The sequence below is a fragment of the Chroicocephalus ridibundus genome, chromosome Z, assembly GCF_963924245.1.
Source record: "Chroicocephalus ridibundus chromosome Z, bChrRid1.1, whole genome shotgun sequence".
In the NCBI taxonomy this organism is placed as follows: domain Eukaryota; kingdom Metazoa; phylum Chordata; class Aves; order Charadriiformes; family Laridae; genus Chroicocephalus; species Chroicocephalus ridibundus.
This window is the reverse complement of record NC_086316.1, coordinates 7,570,379-7,592,350: the sequence shown is the minus strand read 5'-3', so window position 1 is coordinate 7,592,350 and position 21,972 is coordinate 7,570,379. Positions and strand designations below refer to the sequence as shown.

At 38.6% G+C, this 21,972-nt stretch overlaps 1 protein-coding gene across 1 annotated transcript; it reads right to left on the bottom strand.

Moving 5' to 3' along the window:
* Positions 1–1,868: 1,868 nt before the first annotated feature.
* On the bottom strand, positions 1,869–21,895 carry TMEM167A (transmembrane protein 167A). The gene is made up of 4 exons (XM_063320850.1): positions 21,821–21,895; positions 11,582–11,691; positions 5,972–6,006; positions 1,869–2,556 (listed from the first exon to the last, which is right to left on the bottom strand). Exons 1-4 carry the CDS (start codon positions 21,821–21,823, stop codon positions 2,486–2,488), a joined length of 219 nt encoding a protein of 72 aa, XP_063176920.1. The 5' UTR covers positions 21,824–21,895; the 3' UTR covers positions 1,869–2,485.
* Between the last annotated feature and the right edge of the window lie 77 nt (positions 21,896–21,972).

The following is a 21,972-nucleotide window of genomic DNA, read 5'->3' as shown; positions in this document are numbered from 1 at the left end:
AAAACAATATTTTCTTCATATCTTAGTAAAAGTGACTAGGTATCAATCTATTCAGAGCCAAAACTTTGAAAAACAAAGAACTCAGGATGAGGCAAACACCTGCCTACAGCGGTCATTTCAAAACAACTGAAGTTTGTCACAGTTTAAAGATCCTGTTCTCAGATACTTTTACTAGGGGCAAGTGTTGAACCGCCCCACCACAGAAGACCCTTATCTCTGCCTACATAATTTCTAACGCTTGCATACAACCTAATGCTGCTGAACCTACTTATTGCCAGCAGCTGCTGAGAAATGTGGTACTTGCTTTGCTGCTAAAGTAACGCTGTTGAGCAACCATGCAGCTAGCATGCCACGAATATCCTGGAAAGTCATCCATGACATCCATTCCATGTCAAGCGGAAAATAAAAAAAATCCCAAACTAGCAGGTGACCATCAACGACCTGCATTTAGGATAAAATGAAGAACTGATGTATAAGAAATAATTTTAAAGTTTGAACAACAAATGACAAACAGCAAGAGGACTGTTCGTCTGAACTTCTTCAACGATAAAATGCTGTGAACAGGAAAGGCTTTTGCAATACGATGCCTCTGTGTCATAGTTTTCATAATCTCAGAATTAAAAATTTTCTTGGGTTGTTTTACTGGTTTGCCTAGTCACAGCTAAACATAAGGGATTACTAAGAATTAATCTGATAGCTAGGACAGTTTTGGACGAATTAGAAATGTGTGAATATCATATAAACACCACTACTTATAATAAAAGCCCATAAATATTAAAAACTATAATATAATTGCTTAATATAAAAAGTTATCAGACGATTCTTTGCATATTTTGAACATATATACACTTAATGGTCAAAACGCAAGACTCCTTAGGAATTTCTCCCCCTTCCAGTCTAGGAATAGCACCTTTGAAATCCAGAAATTAGTTGTTTTGATGCTGTGCTTGGAGCAGTACCACATTTAAAATTTCAGAAATAGATGTTGCCTCAGCCCGGATCTCCTGCACAGTTTAAGGCTTCTGTGCGTGCACAATACACATCATCATCATCATACAGCTCTGCACTCCTCCAAATCTGCCTGGTTTACAGACAGGGGTATTTATTTGGCCTGAATTGGAGAAATCTGTTTTTCCTGGGTCCAGATTAGAGCAGAGTTTTGGATGAGTACTTCTGATGGTGATTTAGATATGCAGGTATATGTGAGATAATACAAATAATAACTAATAATCACTTTCTTTCTAAATGCAGAGTAACCTGGATCTATGAAACAAGTTTTTCAAACAAGAATGACAAAATTGACATACCTTTCAGTGTGTTTTATTGCCAGCTTAGCTCACTTTGATCACAGACCTTTTCAGAGCAAGAAAAAGTACTGCTGACAGGCAACTCTCTCAAATGCAGTCACTATGAAGTCACATGTTGTCACAGTACGTTATCTGGTGTAAACACACCTGTCAGGCTTAAAATCATTTACTTAAAATCATCTACGAGATTACTGAAAATTTGCAAAATTATAGAATAAATGCTGATGGCAACTATTACTGAAGGTAACCTAATCCTCATTAATAGTGAGTGTAATCTAATTTAGTTGTTTTAAACCTTTAGAATATTGGTACATGCAACTTCCTTATCTGCAGACTCCTATGAAGCTAACTGTTCACTTAGCTGATTTAGCAACCTTGTATGACATGCAACAACAGCAGCAGAGCCCTTAGAATCCTTTTCTCACAATGTTGAAAAAAGCTGGGGAATGATTTACCTGAGACTTAGATCTCTAAAAATGAATACATATGATATTTTACACAGAGCAGTACACGTTCCCAAATCTCCCATCCGTGCCATCTCAGCAGCTAGTCAGACATCACTGCAATTATGGTCCCTGCCTTTATTCATATTTTTACAATAAAAATATTGGTAGATTATTTGAGGAATTACCAGTTTAGAAAATGAAAGCTGAATGTAACTTAGGCCAGAGGTCATATTTTTAGTATGCGAGTGTAGCTATCACAAAATGACAGGAATTGTTGAGACAGTAAGAACTGAAAATACTTTCATAAACATATCCTAAAGTGACAACGTTCTTTATTCTTACGAGAATAGTCTTATTGCTATGGTCAGATTTATCACTTTTAAATTTCATAAAATGGGTCTATCAAACAAAAAATTCGAAGCTTTGTCAACTGCATGGTGTAAAACAAGATCTCCTGAGACTCAGAAATACTGCAGACAGCCTTTCAAGAGTTACATCAGGAGTGTCACTACTGACTCGACATTAATAAGTCCATGTCATCTGGAGTTAGTTACATTACGGTCACTAATACTGTACACGATGGTCTGTTTGCAGGAGTTGGGGGTGTCCACTAAGAGATAGGCTATCCAACATGAGACAGGAGACTTGATGACACTTTTCCATCTCTTTCTGCCCAAAGTTCTTCTGTGCTCTGCTGTTTGGTAGTAGGGTGCAGCAGACACTGTCCAGTTGCTACTGTACAAACAGGATGCTGAAGGCCATCACGACACAGCACACAGCCACGTAGGGGCTCTTCCGTTCACCTGAGAGGAGGGGAAAAAAAACCAAACCAAACAAAAATTCAGGCATGACTAAACAGACTGACTAGACTGCTCCTAGCCTAGGATGGTAATTATTCCATTGCACATGAAATTAGCACTCAACATTTCTAGCTGGAGAAATGCTGTTAAAACTACAGTTCTGTATTAAGGAAGAACATGGATGGGAGTGGGAAAACTAAAATGTAGGACAGGATATATTGCTACATAAAGACAGAGCTGGAGCTGTTTGCTTTAAGCAGAGGTCAATGTAAGGCCTTTTATCTTACTACAAGCCATCTTTTCTCAGATGCAATTTCCAGGAAAACATTTAAAAAAAAACCCAAAGAGAATATATTGCTGCTATCTCTTAGTTCAAAAGAGGCAGGCACTGGAAGGCTGATCAAGACACCAAATCTTTTACTGGCTCCGTTCCCAGTTCTGGCTAACGGCTATCGCTGCCCAAAAGCTGTTCCATGTCAGCTGAGGTGTACCTCGATGCTGTCTGGCCATGACTGGCCACATCTGGCCATGCTATATGCAGGGTGTATCTTCTATGCATGGTACCATGTAGGAGCCAGCTAACCGGCTGGGCAGCTCACAGCAGCCCAGGCATGGCCAGACGCCTGGCTTTTTTCTTTGCTAGAGAGATGTAACATTGTGAGCATGTGGAGAGTGTCTGGTCCACAGATTTTCAGGTTAGTGATAAAAATGGTCAACAGATTACAGAACTTACAGAGACAACTCTATTTCTGACTCTTTCGAATTAGTGTTACAGTTTTCCAGGGCAGATCAAGGATGAAAATTAAGTTTATTAACAGATTTATATTTGTTGCCAAAGGCAATCGAGAAAGATCTATTCCCACCCATCTGCTCCCAAACTAAGTGTTACAGATGCCTCTTGTTCACCACATTAAGTGTGAAAAAAAAAAAAAAAGAACCCTAGGGTAGGGAACTGTAACATAATCGGGGAATATTAGTAATGTTAATCAGACTGCTACCTATTTACATGGGCGCTTCCTCCACTTACTTAGCCAGGCATTTTTACTGTTCTACTTAAGCATTACTTTTCATTAATCCATTAACTCCTCTCTGGAGAGCAGAGTCTCCTGCGCTGGATGGCGATTCCACTGTACAAAACTGTCAGGAAGTGTTAACACAGCAATGACCCTTTAAAGTGAGAATGTTCCTGGGTTTATGCAGTCAGAAGCATAAAGACAGAGGTAGAGCTGTTTGCTTTAAACAAACAAACTTCAATTTCTTTTTGCTGTGCAAGGTCTTTTGTCTTACTATAGACCATCTTTTCTGAGACGCGGTTTCCAGAGGAACATTGAACAAAAAAAACCTGTCAAGGCTCCCAAGTCTAGCACTGAGTGTAATCCTCAGAAAAAAATGTCTCTTTTACTAGCAGGACCTTCAAATACAGGAGAAACAAACTTTCCACAGCAAAAGAAAAATAAAATACTTGTAGTGACACCTCCCATAAGCAGGAGTGCCTGCTACAGTGACAGTACAAGATGTTGTCATGATCTGGCGTATATTTAATTAAACTTCAAATAACTGAGTGAATTAACGTCTGCAATTTCACATCTGTTAAAAATAAATTTTTGAGGAAGTCCACCTCCTACAGTTTAGAGTATTACAATTTTCATATGGGTTATACTTTCCTGCTCTTAATTTTCATAAAAGAGAAATCACCATGTGGTAGGATTAAACACAATTTTGCACAACTTTGTAAATATGTAACCACTTGCTGGTTATTAAAATCTTATGCACATGTGAAAAGGTTGTTCAAACATACTCGGCAAATTAAATGTAAAGGAAGCCAACAGGCATTTTCGTTTTTGAAAGCCTGCACTTTCTACACGCCTTTGCGATTAACAAAAATAAAATGATAGGAATCATCTTCAAAGCCCACTTCCCACACTGAGAATACGGTACTGTCATGTAAGGAAATGTACAGAAAGAACGTTGAGATGCTACCTTCTCATCCGTCAGCCTGAAAGAAAGTAAAATTGGACCACTCTAGGTGTCAGTTGAAAAGAAATTAGTGTTTTACATGAAAATGGGAAAAGGGAGCAGTTCAGTATGGGGCACAAGAGTGCACGCATTACCTTGGATACAGCAAATGCAAACATGTTAATGTTACTATATGATGGGAAAGCAAGACTACGTTCCAGATGAACTGCAGTTCTTAACTTCATCCAGTTGACAGGGACCTTATGAAACCTCTTGTGTGCTCTTTCAAATAGTTTGTTTAACTGCTTGCTGTGCGTAGCTAATAGAAAAAATATACACTTACTTAACTAAAAGGAAGATGGTAAGGTAAGGTGTTCTGTTCAGCCTCGAACAAACCTTAATGCAGCTGAATTTTTACACTTTTTTTTGCTGGTATAGCTCAAAATTCATTTCTGACAGCTGCCACCTTGCCAGTATCTTTCAATTACAATACTGAAAGTAGTTCTGTAATGTCTATTATCTAAATAGGACAATCTCTGCAATCATTTTAACAGCAGGTCTTTACAAAAAAATGGTTTTTGCGTCAATGCTTTTTGACACACTGAAAAAAAAAAAGTATGTCATGTCCCTTTCAAAGACTGAGAATACAGAAAAAGGAACCGAACCATATATTTTTTCTTTAGGTTCAATGACAAGTAGGAAGACCTAGAATTACAAGTTCAATGTTTCTGCTCTGCATTAACAATGCAATTTGAAGAACACCATTTCGATGATGGATTTGTAATTTTTTAAAAATCTTGCATACACCTTAATGCCAAGACTGAACTTCTGTTGCATATTCCCATTTCCTTCTCAAAATGAATTCAGATTAAGGATTAAAATAAACATATATATCAATGTTATGAGCAGACGTCTAAAATCAGATAAAGCTGATCAGCCTGCATATAGATGACCCTTGAACACCAACACCTTTGCATAGTTCAGAAGTGCACAGAAGCTAACTAAAGAAAGGAGAGATAAAATACATTTGTGACTAAACAGAACCTTACTGCATTATGAATTTCATGTTGTTTTATTACTATAAGGTAAATACCTGGCTTTTGTCAGTAGTCGATTAGAATTTCAAATAGACAGCAGTTTATAAGGAATCACTGATTTCTTTGTAAGTTAATAAGAAGTGTGCTCTTGGTTATTTCACATAGAAAAAATGCAGAAGATATTTGCAAATATAACACCACATATATGAACTGACATTAGAAAATGCAGGCTTCCATGATGCTAAGTAAGATAGTCATACCCCATCCCCACCCCTCCTTGATTATATGTCATGGAGATAAAACCTGCATTTTTTAAGATGATTTGTGAGTATGGGTTTCATTGTTACATGGAAACATTATCCTAATAAATAATCCATACTCTAGAAAAAGTACTGGTCTTAAAGATTCCAAAGAAAAAAGATTACCAATTCTGGCGCATTTCCAGAATATTCCCAATAGCCTGTAAAGATAAAAAAAATTCATTAGGCTCTTGGTTTAATAAAATAATTTAAGTCAACTGATTTTCTTTCTTCTATGCTAAAGCAACCCAAATTAACAGTACTCTGTCAACTCGACGCTCTTCTCAACTTCAGAAAACACCAGATACCTGCACAGAGGAGTACAGGCTATGAACTGAACAAGTGGCAAAGTTCTTTCTAAGTCTAGCAAGGTTTTCTGCATGAAAGAAAAACAAACATGCATTTACTCAGTCCATCTTCCAAAACTGAAGATTTCATCAGAATTCTGCATTCTACATTGAACTACCCCAGGCCGAAAATTATGTAAAGAAAAAAAATCAAAACCTAGAAAAATACTCGAGTAAGAAACACCCAACAGGCCTCCATGTTATTGTATATGGGAAACTTTTTATTTTAAATAAATAGAATTTGAAGACGTTTTTGAAGAATTTGAAGCAAGTTTTCCTGCAGGTAAGAGAGATGATAAACCTGAGTACTTTAAATTTAATGCTTTGTAGCCCCTCTTCTGTATTTCCCTTAGCAACAATAGATAAAAATGCCTTTTCTAGCAGAGCATACTCATAGGTGTAATCTGATATAGAATACTTGTATCGAAATAAATAACAGAACAAGTCTTCGGGTTTGTTTTTACTCTTTTAAAATGGTTTACCTTGCTCATGTTTCTCTAATGCTGCTTGCCCAAGATGGTAATTCTCAGAAGTGGAATAGCAAAGGAGAAAAGCAGGATTCGACTCTTCAGAGCTCATCCAAACGTACAAGCATGTATGCTGCAAATTCACAATTTCTCTGTGTAACCAGAATGATCTCATACTGACTGCTCAAGAGGAACAGGAGCAGAGACTGCTTTAGAATATGAGGAAGAAGAGGGGAAGAATACTGAAGCGTCCTGAACTAGAAGCCAGTTTTTAGCCTTTCAAATGTTTGTCAAAACTGTGTTGAAAACTTGTCTCCAGGAAGGTTTCCTTCATAGTATGTGACTTGTAGCAATGCAGTGAAAACATCTGGATTTAACTATATTGTCTATTTATAGATTTATGGACTAAAAAAAAACTAATTATTTTTCCTCCTTCTCCTGATATGTTTATCAGCAGTTAACTTCAGCCTACGTTATTTGTGGGGCTGTATCTACTACCTGCTGTGATGGCAGTCCTCCAAGTGCTTTCCCACAGTGCTCTGAACCCACACCCACAATGGTTTGATTATCTGCCTTCCCTCTTTCTTGGGCTCTGGCAGTTGCCTATTTTTTTCCCGCTTAAATGCAGACAGGTAGTTTTGGGCCACTTGCTCCTGCATACTTCAGCAGTCAACATATCCAGCACTTTTTAAAAAAGAATTTCTGCAGTACTTTATATCTTCTGGCCTCTTTTATGGTCTTAGTTTACTTCAGCATCTCTCCCTCTTTCCATTTAGCAGCCTCCCCTTTATTTCTGAAACAAAAGCCCGGTGCTGGGCAGGTGGGAACCAAGCGTTCCAAGAGCCAGCGACTGACGTTTTCAAATTCAGAGTGAAATGCTTTTTAACCAATGTACCTCTTGCTGACCACATTACTGCGAACAGCATTCCAGGATTTTCATTTTTAGAAAATGGGCTTTTTCATTTGTGCGTTAGATCATTTTACCTCAAGCCAGAAGTTTCTGTATAGCCAAAGCTCATTTTTTCTGCTTTTATATAGCTCCACAAGCAGAAGTAATAAACCCTACATGTAGACCATCACACTTTTCCAGGCTAAGAGGTCATACAGTAAAGTAACCTGAAGATATCTATGCATTTTTTGAAGATGTATGCAAGTAAAAAGGCATTCATGTGTAAATCTTATACAGGAAAATACACAGACCCGTAATGCTGTCTGATGGCACTTAAGATTCTCAAACTGCTTTTACTCTCTCTATAATTAAGGTTTACAGATTGCATGCTGTAAAACCAACAAAAAACTTGTACAGCCCAGCATCTCATGTTGCCCTCTCTCAAAAACTTGCCCAGGAACTCAAAGAAATAAAACACCACTGTTCTTTTCATATGCATATTTGAAGAATCTTATCTGAGAAAAAGAGTATTAAGTCCTTCAGTCCATAAACCTGTTGAGTTTGCCTGTCGCCCTGTCACCAAGGGTATTTCTTTGCCTTCTCATGGTTTTTAAAACCATGTGTAACAATATAAAATTATAATTAAGTATTGTATATTGTTCCTAGCCCTAGAAAAAACCCTTATGGGGGAAAATATGAATTTTCCTTTCAGATGTGGGAGGTACAAGACAGAGTATGGGTTTCATCAGCCACCCTTACTGCAGTTAACAATTTATGAACTTAAAGTCACTGACATGAGGACCGACAAGCTTTCCAACAGATGACAACAGTACCTTTTTAAGAGGCTTGTGCTGCTATTGGAACAGCTCAGTACATCTGTTTATCCACATAGTTTGCGGCTGAGCAAAAGCAAATTGAAATCTGGACCTTCTACACAGCTGTAATCACAGCCCCTGGATGAACCGGGGAGCTGACATTGGAAGAAAAGCCTGTGCAGGCCTTCTGCTCTTTTGAATTTCTCCATTAGTGCTCATCTCAGGTCCACAACACGCACCTCTCCAAGTCAAAACCTGTTTGATTATTACAGAAACGATGCCTTGAATGAATCTGCTCCAAAATAATTCCTCCTGAAGCAACTACTCAAAGTAATTGCACTGTTCCTTATTCTCCTCCTCAGGTTCATCTTCATCCTTGTTTTGATGCAGGTGAAATGTCTCAGTCTGGCTTGCACACCTGCTGTTTTCTGCCAGCCACAAGTCAAACGAGCTGCTGCATATTCCTGCCTTTCAGTGCTAATGTTAAAAGCACTGATCATGAAAGTCGTGTTAGTTCTCCGGATAATAAAAAATCTAAAGAAATGAAACCCCGTAAAACGAGAAAGGTCTAGCGGGGCTTTAGACTTTGGCCACTAAACTGGGAATGCTGTAAAATGCAGCTGCCATGTGTTTACCCCACTACCACTGCAGGAGGGAGTGTGGAGATACCCCACTGCAATGCTTATGGCAAGTCAAAGGAAACCTCCGCTGCATATAAGCTAACACATCTTTCTGGTTAGCAGGGAGGAGAGAATTATGTTGTGGTACGCATTCTCCTCTAGTTAGCATGAAACAGTAAATCCCTACTTGCTTTCCCAACCTTAAATGCTGCATTGCTCAGGACAAAGCACATGGAAACACTCAAGATGCGTCAGGGAAAATGAAGGTTTAAAATTCTGTTTGGCTTGGTAGGAAAAGACACATGTTGGCAGAAGTCAACAGGATGAAATACGGTGTTATGAGGATGGGTGACATCACTTTGCAACAGTCTCTCAACCAACAGAAACATGTTTCTTTACTTACTATCAACAGATTTAAATCTTCACCAAAGTTACCACTCACTCAGTCAGAAATATAGTGAATAACTATCAACATCTCTCCTCTCTGTCACTTTAATATTTTATTGCTACTTTTTTATGCTATTAATTTGCAGCAAGAATAATGAGGTAAGATCATCTCTGTGGTAAAATGAAATATCACTAGAATTTATTTTATCCAGTATGTCTAGACATTTCCATTTGAGCATGGAATATGTTAGTGAAAAGGGACAGGGGTTTAACAGCATATGAGCTCCATGTAAACATCTACCATTCAGGAAACAAATTTCATTGCTTCCAGGCCAACGTTTTATTCTCCAGTACAAAGCAGTCTACATACGTATATATAAAACAAAAATAAAATAGTATGTCCAACATCTATATAAATACAAACCTGCAGATCAAACGCCCAACTCCTCCACTGTGTCAGCACCCTTTGAAAACATTTTATGAAGAGAGTTCTATTGTACTCCAGACAGATTTGCCTCAAGAATAAACAGAGTAGCTCCAGATTAAAGGAAACACTCCTTGCCAAGAACAGCACTAAAATTTTAATCAGTTAAATAAATATTCTTACTTCTTACTGTGTATACCTCATTGACTATTGTGTTATCTTCCATTAGCAGACACCCAAATTCCCCCCAACACCCCCAGTCCTTCATGAAGTCATTCTTTCTTTCCTTCTTTACTTTTATCAAAAGAAATCTCTCATGTCAGTGGCAACCTCAAGGCCTCATATGAAAGGACACAAGAATTTTCATGTTAGAACTCCAAATTGAAAAAAGCTATTGTACTCTGGGTATCTCACACCACTAAAAGAAATCTTGTATGATAAAACAGCAATTCTGGAGCTTAATTACAACAATGGTTTTCAGAAGATAAAACACTCAAGGTTCTTGGTGACAAGGAGTCTACTTAAAACTTGACACTTTTTCTGAAAATAAAATGCAGAAGTGACAGAAGATACTTAGGGAAAAAACCATTTTCTTTAACAGCAAATGACCTAATGGAAAAAGTGGACAAGTCAAACACCCAGTGCCCAAAAGCCTGTCTGTTTTTTCCAGCTAGAACATTACTAGCCAGAATCACCTCCTACTTCTATAAATATTATCTCCTTTGTATTAACCTTAGATGACAGTATTACCAAAATACTACAGACAGCCTCAGTGGTTTCTAGGTCAAAATTGCCCTATTGTTACTTTAAAACTACAGCATTTAAATCACAGTTCTGCATACTGCTGATTGAACCCAGCATCCAGTCACGGTCTTTGTAGCACAAAGATAACTGGTAAGCCAAAAGGTGAATGGGTATTAACAGTGTAAGTGGAGCACAGATTTGGCTCCATGGCTGTCCTCTTTCCCCACCACCCCAAAAATTGTGCTGCCAAGCAGGGCAGAGAAGAACTGTTTTGCAGCAGTACTGGCGCTGCAACATTAAGCGCATTCCAGGAGAATGTGGAACGCAAAGGAGAAAAACACTGGTCACCTAGGAACGTATGCTTTAGGAAGCATGTCTCTCTTCAGTGAGAGATGAAGTTATAGTGATCAAACGACACAAAAAAAAAAAGGTAGGTTTTGTAGAAGCTTTCAAAAACTTTTCTATAAACTCCTTAAAGAATAAAAAAAAAAATATTTAAAGAGTCCACAGGTATAGATAGTGTTGCTTATTTTAAAAAATAGTTTGAATTTTTTTTTAGTTAAAGACTGAATAGTTTTGCTGAAGCTGTGTTTCAAACTTGTACTTACAAAACGCCTATTTTGAAAACAAACAAAAAGACAGCTTCTGATGTTAATGTGTTTTTTTTTTAATCCAGCCTGAAGAATTAAAAATAAATTATTACAGCAACAGTTGCACGTAGAAAAATGTTTTCTTTCTGTCACTCATGGTTGTATCTTTAATAAGCCTCTAATGAGAAAACTGCAAATCTAGAAAATAATAAAGCAATATTAGCTGGCTTTGTTAGTTAATATATTCTTAGTAAAAAATTGCAACTAAGTGAATTGCAAATACCTTATTGCCTTCTATTGTAAGATATAAAATGAAGATTTGTATCTTTAAAGAAGAGAGAAATTTTTCAAAATATGATTGTATTATCACACATTATTAGAAGATACTAAGAGTAAAACGTTGCAGTTAAAACCAAACAGCTTGTGTATTTTTAAAATGACCATACTACGTACCCAGTTTTATTTTTGTCCAGTAAGCTGGGAGCCAAGGATCTGATATAGGCACAGGTACATATGAGCAGCAAGATTACAGTCAGAAGACTCTGAAAGTTGAAGATGGCAGACTACGGAAGAACATCAGAAAAGAAAAATTACTTCTTTGCAGTACAAAACTTTCCTCACTGCATAGGCTACAGAAAATAAGTGATCCCCTAGACATACCCATTAAAACCAAAAATTAAACCTGAAATTCCAGTGATCCAGAAACTCTTTTGACAGCCCGTTGCGCACAATGGTGGAAGAACGCTTTTTCTTTCTCAAGCCATCCCAAGAAGGGTAAAGAAATAGCAGACAAAATGGTAACCTTACAGTATTGCTCCCAGGCACCTGTTCCAAAGCCAGTTTGTGGAAATCCATTAGCAGCAGGCTAAGAGTTACAGAAAACAGATGTTCCCTCTCAGCCGAGAATAAGTGTAACTGTGGTTTGCATCAATAGAATATGGTGGTGGTGGTGAAGGTGGAGGTGAAGAATATCTGACAACTAAACCAGAGGCAGCCAAGACAGAGAATAACAAGAAATATGTAGGAGGATTGTTAATATACTGCTTTATGAAGATTACACCCAAAATTCAAAAGATTTGTAGAAATACATAGAATTAAATCCGCATGATCTACAAAAAGATAATGTATTAATCTTATTTTCAAATAATCTTTTCATTTTTAATTTAAAAATATCTTTACTATAAATACATTTTTTAGAAGTGTTAATTATGGAAAATGCTGAACAAATGAACGATTGCCTTAGGATGCAGAAGTAAAAATCTACAGTGTGGCAGTCAAACTAATCTGCCTAGTGGCAATAACAAGAAACGATATGTGAGAAACTGCTATGTTATCTGGCTATTTGCTAAAGTTTAAAATATCAGTAAAATGCAGTAAGTGCATCTCAGAAGCGTTTTGTTTTTTTTAACTAAAGTCTGAGTCTTGTGCGGCCAACATGTTCTTTTATCATTAACTTATAAGCAACCACCATTGCTTATACAAAGCAATCTTTTCCAGAAGTATAAACATCATGGGGGGAGAGAAGGTACTCATGTAAGGACTGCTATAACTCCATAACAAAGTACAAAACCTGGAATAAAGATGGCTGATGCTGATTTCCAGCAAGTGGCAGATCACCATTCCAATATATAGGGCACTAGCAAAATTTTAATTTTTTTACCCAATAGGTTCACTAGTTTTAGTAGAAATATTTGCCTACTAGTCCTTGTGATCTGTAGCTTCTAATAATTAGTCCCAAATCTGAGACTTAAATTCTTCTTATAAAGTGAAAATAATCCAGCTGCATGAAGCTGCAGTTTTATCGTTTCGGGGTTTTTTTTCCACTTAGCATGTCTCAACTGACATTTTGGCCAACTTAACAGCACCAGGTAGTATGCTAAGTAATTACTTACTTCAAAAAGCCCTATTTTCTCTTTGCTTGCCTACCCTCACTTGCAAATCCTATTTAGTCTGAACTCCAAAAAAATGGCAAAGCAAATGCAATGAATTCACCCTTCGTTCTGGAGTTCTGACGAACTGCTGTCTAAACATCTCATATTTTTTTCTTACTGCTCAACCCAGAAAACTGAGTAGTAGTATTTAATTATGTGTAAATACTTAGCACTCATAAAGGGATATTACATTGCAGTTTCCTTCTTCAAGCAGAACTCAGTGGGATTTAAGAGCACATCAGTGCTCCCATTTCCATAGCCTGAGGCATATTTCTGTTGATCTATATGCACTTTCTTCCTATGTCACAAAATTCTAATGTTTTGACACTCTGATAATCAAACTTCTCTACATAGTTAAGCAGAATTATAAATGAAATCACAATATTTGAGTTCGGTATTGCACTAACAGCAAATTAAGAGAGAAAAATGAGAAGCTCTAGTAGAAGCAAAGCCATTAGAACATCCATGACCCTTCTGATCCTGAGATCTAAAACCTCATAACAAAAAAAAAAAAAAAAATAACCTTAGCTTATGCGGAAGTCACCATGAATTATATGAAGCAATACTGGAACATGCATACAACTGCCAGCCTGAATACATGCATTAAACAGGGCGATACAGACAACCTAATTTAAATGCCTAAGCTAACGGGGTGCGACATGCCACCTGTGGGTGGGGAGCTACCCGTTAAGAAGGAACAGCATAGAGAGGGTCAACAGAGCAACTGAATTTTGTACTTTTTGCCCAACTCTGCCTCTGCAGCCTGCATGAGAAGTTTCAGCATCCGTGAGGGCATGCCCTTAAGGGCAGCATTAGCCCTTGAAGTGGGTGCCCTACTCTCTCCTTTACTTCTGCCCGACGCAGCAGCCCTCTTGCCATCAGCCATCCTTCTGCAGGAGCAAAATTCCCAAGCCAGCTCCCTCATTCCTTTTCTATGACAACAGCCTGAGATACAAAAAAAGGACAGGGTGAAAATGTAATTATTAGGATGCAGAGAGAAGGCAGGTCGTGGAGAAAGGTAAAGAGTAAATGGCAACCACATGCAACAGCTGACATGCGGGAAGGTTACTGTGACGTGAGAACAAGGAGCGGGGACATTACAGTGAAGCGCTGGTCCAACAGCCAGAGACAGCCCTCAGTCCCTCTAGGTGAGGCTACCTGCTTTTCTTCCAGGCCATGGCATTTGCTAAATCGTGTTTAGCTTAGTATCTTAGCTGAGCTAGCTGAGTCATCATTTCTATTCTACTGGGTCATAAATAATGGACAGATTATTCACAAAGGACAACACGCTGCCCATCATTATCAGTGGACTCTTGCCTTTGTACTAGGCACAAGCTTTTGCCAACTTCAGAAACCAGGAAACTCTCAGTTCCCCCAACAGAGACAACTCTTACGACCTACAAGAGACAGCGTCTCCTGGCTCCCGCGGGTCTAGGAACACGACGGGGCCGGATCCAGGAGTGGCTGCCTCTCAGCAAAGCCAGATACTCCCTATCAACTGATTAATTTGATCAGTCCTCCGGGAGAGACAGCTGCTCCCGACATCTCACAGCACAGTGCCTGCCAGAGCTCGCTCGGTTCCCATGAATTCCTGCAAGCTTTCTCCTGCAGCTGCTTCCCAAGGAGGCTGGCGGCATCGGGTACTTCCACATAGGAAAATGGCAGAAGGGCACACTTGCTTCCTCTTAAGCAGGGACTGTAAATGTATACTCATGAAATGTGTTATTAGTCAATCAATAGGGGCAGTATATAATTGTTCTTTGTTGGGCTCTTCATGTGTTTCTCCAGATATGCTGTGTAGGGCATCGCTGTAATTACAGATGCCATTCCACTGATATCTGCTCCTAATTACATATTTATCTATATAGTCACTTTAAAAGGACAGACAGGCATATTTTAAAATTTATTTACAGTTTTAAACTGGAAATGAAAATTTATTTCTGAAGTAGATGGCTTCACATTTCATATCTGAAGTAATTCTTACGGCCCAGCTGAATTTACAGAAAAGGGCAATTTACATCCAGCTGCTTGAACTAATGTAATTAAAAGCTGCTCTAAGAGTCATACTTTACTCGGAATTCTTTTAAAAAATACTGCATCCACATACCAAGCTATTTGGAAAATGTCGTAATGTAGGTGGGTTGCAGTTCATTTGGTTAAACCGGGTTCCTCTGATCCAAAAGCAATTAACTGGAATTTTTCAAACACGTTGACTGGCTTAAGGAAGAACTGTGAGCCTCATTCCCACTGTAAAGAGCTTTCAGCCCACGGAGAAACTGACGCTATCTTTTAGACTGTGTCCACACGCTGGTGAAAATACAACTAACTTCCCAAGACTTAGATTGAAAATGCTGAAAAGAATCAGCACTGGTGTTTTGTTCTTGTCTTAGACACTCAAGCTGTGGCTTCAATTATAAATGCTGAAATTTTCTACATCTGCATTTGGCACATTTCTGACATGGTGGAAGCACCTTAGTAGTTACATTTTGTGTTACTTAGGTAATTACACTTTTTCCCCTCCCTCCCTATCCTGTGTGCTGTCTCCAGGTAGTTGTGGAGCACTATCACATCACCTGCAGCATTAATGAGGTATTTTATTCAGCAGAACTTGCAAGAGCAAGTTTTTTCATAAGTCTTTAGAAATTTAAGACCATGGATTTTAGCTTTGAGAGCTATATGCCCAAAGGCTCTTTTAAATCCTTCCCAAAATTAGACCTTAAAAAAAGGCCTTAATATTATTTCCCTGATCATATCATAGTAAAAATAATTCCATATAATATACCATAGAAATAGATAATTAATATTCTCAAAAGTTTTCTTGTGTTCAGATTAGCAGTGGTGGCATGTATTAGAAATACCTATGCGAATATATGGTAGCTAGAAGAGAAATGTTACAGCTAGAGACATTTGAAGGTATTCCCATCTGGGTCCGCATCTGAACAGCTGCTGGAACAGAGGCCACTGTGGCAAAACAGGGATTCATAAGGGAAGGAAGAGTCTCCAGTTGCCTCTGGAAGATGCCCTCGGTGAGTCTGCTACAACTCAGGAGCAAGAGATGGTGCATCAGCTCCTTTTTCTGCGGTGAGGAGAGAGGGAAGAAGCTTGTGCGTGGAGTAGAAAAGAAATCTATGGAATAGCACACGGTAATTCAAGTGTTTAATATACTTTAGTAAGTGTTGATTTAGAGTGAAAAATTTCCTATGTGTCTGAAGAAGGGAATCCTGATGGGCCATAACATTTGAACCGCCCCTGTCAACCTCATTATAGACGATGTTGTCACTCCTGAAATTTAGTCAGCATTAAATTTATGACACTCGGGGAGAAGAAGTTAAAAAAAAAAAAAAAAAAAAAGAGTTCTGGTTATCAACAGCTCTTGCACTTCATAAGAGTATTTCATTCAATATGCTGAAAGGAAGGGCACAGTCAGATGACTGCCTAAATTTTTCGTGATCACTGATGAATGTGTATTCAGCCTCAGCAGAGATAGTCATAATAGATGTACTGATCCTAAGATTTTTCCAACAGTGAAAACAACAGCCATAGCCAAGACTTTGTACTGTATCTACCTCTGCACTTACTCACTCCATCACTCCTGCATTCCGTGATTCAGATACTGTTTTGTTCCACGTCTTTGCAGACAGCACCACAGAATTATGAACCACTTAATGATGCAACCCTTGGGTAGCACTATAATAAATTGTATCTTAAGTTTTGATGCAACTACCTTTGCCATGGAAGGACCTGCTGAATTTCCCCATGCCTCATATACTTTAATTTAAAATAAAACATTTGATATCATTTTTTTTTCCTAGGCGAAAAAAAAATGCAGGAGGAGAACATAAACCCCATACTGTTGTCCCCCTGGGCGGGTAGACAGCCTCAAGAAAAAGCTCTCGCAGTTTATCTCAACAGACTTAACACTGAAACCAAAGCTTAATCTTCCCTAGACTTTCAGTATTTACAAAATGATTACTCTATCTCGGATTGCAGCGTGACCATGATTTCATCTGTGTGTGCTATAAAAAGAGAGGCCATTGTAGTGCCAGCAAGTTGTTAAACTTTGCTCCACAGTTACTATTGTAATAATCAATTTATGTGGGCAAACAAGATAAATTATTGGAATATTCTAAAGAAATGATAACCACATTTGTGTAATATGCTGCAGAATACACAGTCTTTCTAGAAGAGTTTTATTTTCTTTTTTTCTCCTTAGTATTATAAAATTGATGGATGATTATGTTCTCTGGAACCAAAGAAACAAATGCTGATATCCAGTCATTTAGCTGCCTTTCTCATATTAAAATGTGAGCAAGAGCTTACACCGTCGTTAAACTGTGGTTAAGCAAGAGCTGATAAAAATGTAAAAGCCTCCATTAAAATAGTAATGTAGGCTTCACATCCCATCATAGAAAAGTGATATCAATCTATGAAATTTTAATGGAGAGGTCCTTAAAAAGCTGAAAGAGAAAATGCTTATTATCTGAGGTTTCCATTAGGTACTGCAATTCATATTTCCCCAGTCTAAATCAAATTTCTAGGAGTATAATATTGAAAAAAATGATAGGACATAAAACATGTAAGATTACTCCCAACCTGAATGTCAAAGCAATTGCTAAATTTAATTAAAACATGCACATAATTATATTATTTTCCAACCTATTCCAAAATAATTTGTTTTCACACTGCTGCCAAATGTAATCTGATAAAAATGAATGGAAAATAAGCATTTGTAAAAGAGTCATGCTAAGAAAAATACAGAATTTGCAAATCAGTTAATTTTGAAGTGATTATTAGCAAAACTACACTGAAGAACTAAGGAAGAGCTGTTTAGACAAAACTGGTTTGTACTTAGGAAGTATCCAAATACCATCCAGTTAGCAGTTAGTGGTTGCTCCAATATGAATAGGGTTTTTTACTTTAACTTTACCGCACATTGACCCCAGTATTTAGTTTCCGATGAATTTAAGCATAAAATTTAATGCTCATTCACATTTTTGCCTAAAATATTCAAAGTTCTGTCTCAAATATGTATCTTTGGATTTATAAAATTTGGGCTAAGGCTCGATTAGAGTAATAGGGAATCCTTCCCCTAGACACTTCTTGAAGAAGTATGCTGTCTAATCGATATGGCAAGTACAGCACACAGGAATTAACACTTACGCTTTTCAGTCAACTGGAGACTAATACATCTGTTTAAAACATAAGCAATCTCTTTAAACAATTAGACAATTACTTAACAGATGGAACAGTTGTCCTCTCCTACAAAAGCTCTCTTGACTTTAACTTATTTAGTATTTTTACTGCAATTCAATTTCACAGACCAACACTGAAACGACTCCTCAAAGTGACGATGTTGAAATTCCATGCTTACTTGAATCCCCTCTTCTTCGCCACAATACCTAAAGAACAGTTTCAAAATTGAACTTTTGGTGTAAGGAGCTAGCAGATGCACCATTACCATGCTGTTACAGTGGATATGCATGGTGTCTAATGCTGCAGCCAATCGAAAAATTAAATTGTGACATTGACTACTTTATGATAACTTCCTTTTTTGTTCAATTTAGAGTTTGGATCACGAATGGAGAATCTATAATGTATAATCAGACATACAAAAAGTTGTCCATCATTATCCCAAAATAAATTCACAATACAAAGACACCTAAAGACTGCAAGATGAACTAGGAGATGTTTTTAATCCTATCTGCTTTTAGGCCACAATAAAAACAAAGCTATTAGCAAATTTTAATCAGGATTGATTCCTCCTTATAACTTTGAATAAGTCAAACTTTGTACTTGAAGAATCCTGAAAGCTCTTTGGGAGAACAGTGTCTCAAATCCTGGTATGTTTATATCTGAGAGCTTGGTTTGGATCAGTATTTACTAAGGAACATTTTTACAATTGGTTATATGAGCAATTCCCCTTCCTTCTATAAACACCATTCTAACACAGTAACAAAGATTGTGACAGAAATGTTTGTCCTTATGGGAAGTTCACAAATCAATTTTTTGGCAGAAATGTGGGACTTGAGGTCAGTCGTAACCAGAGCATGAAGGGAAAGAAGCCATCTTCGTGAAGTTTTCTGCAATTCTTTTTTTTTTTCATCACTAAATTGCAATTACAGACACATACTAAGATGCTTTTTTGTACATGTACTCATGCTTAGCTGCAAGTACATGCTTTTGCTATGAAGGAAAGTGAAGACCACCCTTCAGAAGGTGAGAAGCTCATCACTAATTTTAATGTTACTTTAGGCTTCTTCCACCCACCACACCACATCTGTGTAGCAAATTTTTCAACCCCACTAAGAAAAGTTTTGTTGAGTTTTCAGATATAAAATTTCAAAAGTTGACAGGTTAAACTGACACAATGATTTGTGAAAGTCGGTAAACAATACATATTCTGCCTCTATATAAATTAAGCAGCTGTGTGATTATACAGCATGCCTCCCGTTTCCAGTAACTTTTTAATCCATTGAGCAGCTTCTACCTGCTTTCAAAGTTGGCTTAAGTTAAAATACCATTTTTTTTCTCTACCCACTGGCAGTGAACAGGAAAAAAATAAACACAAGTTTTGCTTTCACATAAGGGAAAAGACAGGTAGAAGCCGGCTTATATTTATTCTGTTTGGCAGCAGCTGACTGTTCACCCAGCACAAGTTTTGACTTGCTTGGTAAGGATGTGGTAAGGAAGCCCGAGAGACAATGGGATGGAAAGTTCCAAAGGATGAAGTTCTTTGTAAATTATGCTTCAAAAATCATGCTATTCACACAGATACTGACTTGACACAGTTGCAGTTCATTTTCTTTGGAGGAAGAGAACAAATTGGAGGTGTAGCTCTACTCTCTTCCATTTGACAATATACAGACAGCAGCTGTTTCCTATCTCACAGTCAAATGTGAGCTCAAAAGAAACTGTTGTTAATAACAGCTCATGACTGCTAATCCCACAAAACAATTTTTTTTAGAAACAGCCATGACACCAGAGGTAGCATCATGGAGAATCCAAGGTTCTGGATACGCCATGAGGGCTACTGTTTTCCCTGAGGAGATTTAAACACCACAAGACTGAATCTTATTTTCACCTCCTTTGACATAAAATCACAATAAAAATCTAAGCAAAAGATTCTACCTTACTTCAGGTTCCTTGAAGCATACAGAGTAACTTCTAAGAAACAACAAGGACAAGCAGAGAAAAAGATTCTCACAAAGCTTGTATGCCTGCCATAATCTTTTTGCTAAATATTAGTGCCATATTTAAGTGCTAAACTGAGCAACATAGATGTCTCACTGATCATCAAGGTTCTCTTGCCTTTTTTCTATAATCTGAAATCCTTTTAAGCATTATGAAGAACAGCAAGATGATGTTGTACTTCTATAGTATCTACCTTTTCAAAGCACTGATTAGAGGTGAGGTATTCACTTCTCTTTTGTCTCGTTTTCTGTATGTGCACTTTAGATCTTCTGAGATAATTTACGCTTATCGTGAAAACCCTTTGTTCAGTGCTTGAAGCCACAGATTAGAACAGGTTCATCTAAAAGATCTGCCAAGGAATGCTCAGGTGAGCAACTTCCAGCAATTTCCTGCCGGTGACAAGATCTGGAGCCTAGAACTTTTTTTGAACTGAACCATAAGGAAGTTCAAGAGATATTAATCTTCTAATAAATATGGGGGAAGTACAAAAAGATTCGGTGCAAGTTGTACAGTTCATATCACTGGTGATGGATAACCTGTCAAAGCCAGGTTGCATGGGGCTTTGAGCAACCTAATCTAGTGGAAGATATCCTTGCCCATAGCAGCGGGGCGTGGACTAGGTGATCTTTAAAGGCCCCTTCCAACCCAAACCATTCTGTGAGTCTATGAAAAATTTTGAAAATGCTCACCTTAAAATAATTCTGTGTTGAAGTTACATACAAACCTTTATTTGCACAAGAAAACCTTTTCTTCTCTTAGCTATTTCTTTGCTTTTCCTTTTAATTTTAAAATCATGTATTTCCCCTGCTCATATAAAGATCTTCGCCTTAGTTGAGAAGGATTATTTCAAAGAACAGCTCTAACTCTAACCCAAGTACAAATCCCCCATTTATATTCTCTGTATGTATAATGAAAAAAAGGCAGAAACCTTCAAAAACATAAATGGCTATGCTAATAAACCTCTAGATTAACTCTATATAGACCATTCATACTTTTCATTAGCAAATGGACCTAGGCCTCTGACGATCTTCCTGAAAAACGAGAGCAGCAGTCAGTGTCAGGATTCAGCTGACTGATCGAGAAGCAAGATATCAAACAACATATGCATTAAATCAGAAGATCAGAAAGACCGAAACACTACTCTGACAATACACCGCAGGTTGGAGCAAGGACTGCTGCCACACAGAAACCCCGGGTTAAGCTCCTGCAGCCGAAAAACGTGCCGGGCTGGGGGCGGGAAGGACCAAGGGGCCACAGACCCGGCCGGTGTGCCCTTCTGCTAGGCCAGACACGGCTTTTCGGTGGGACTGTGACGGCCCCGTTCCCGTGAACTAGCTGCCCCGCGGCGGGGCGAAGGCCTCAGCCTGTGAGGGGGTTCTAAGAGCCGGGCCGGTTGGGATGTGAGGGGCCTCCGGGGCGCCAGCGGGCCTGGTGTGCGTCGCTGGGCAGAGACGCAGTTGGCCGCGAAGCCGGCAGTGCCGGCGGGAGGGGACCGGGACAGGACGGGGACGGGGGCCCGGGGCCGGGGGCGATCGCGGAGCGGAGCAGGCGCCCGCCGTCCCGCGCTTACCATGGCGACGCGCTCACGGCCACATCACACTTCCGCCGTGGCGTAGCGGAAGCGCGCCGGCGGGGCGCCCCCTGCAGGGGCGGGGGCGCTGCCGAGATTGGTAGCTGGCGATGTGACGTGCCGCCATTGGCTGGAGCGGCCGGAGGGAGGCG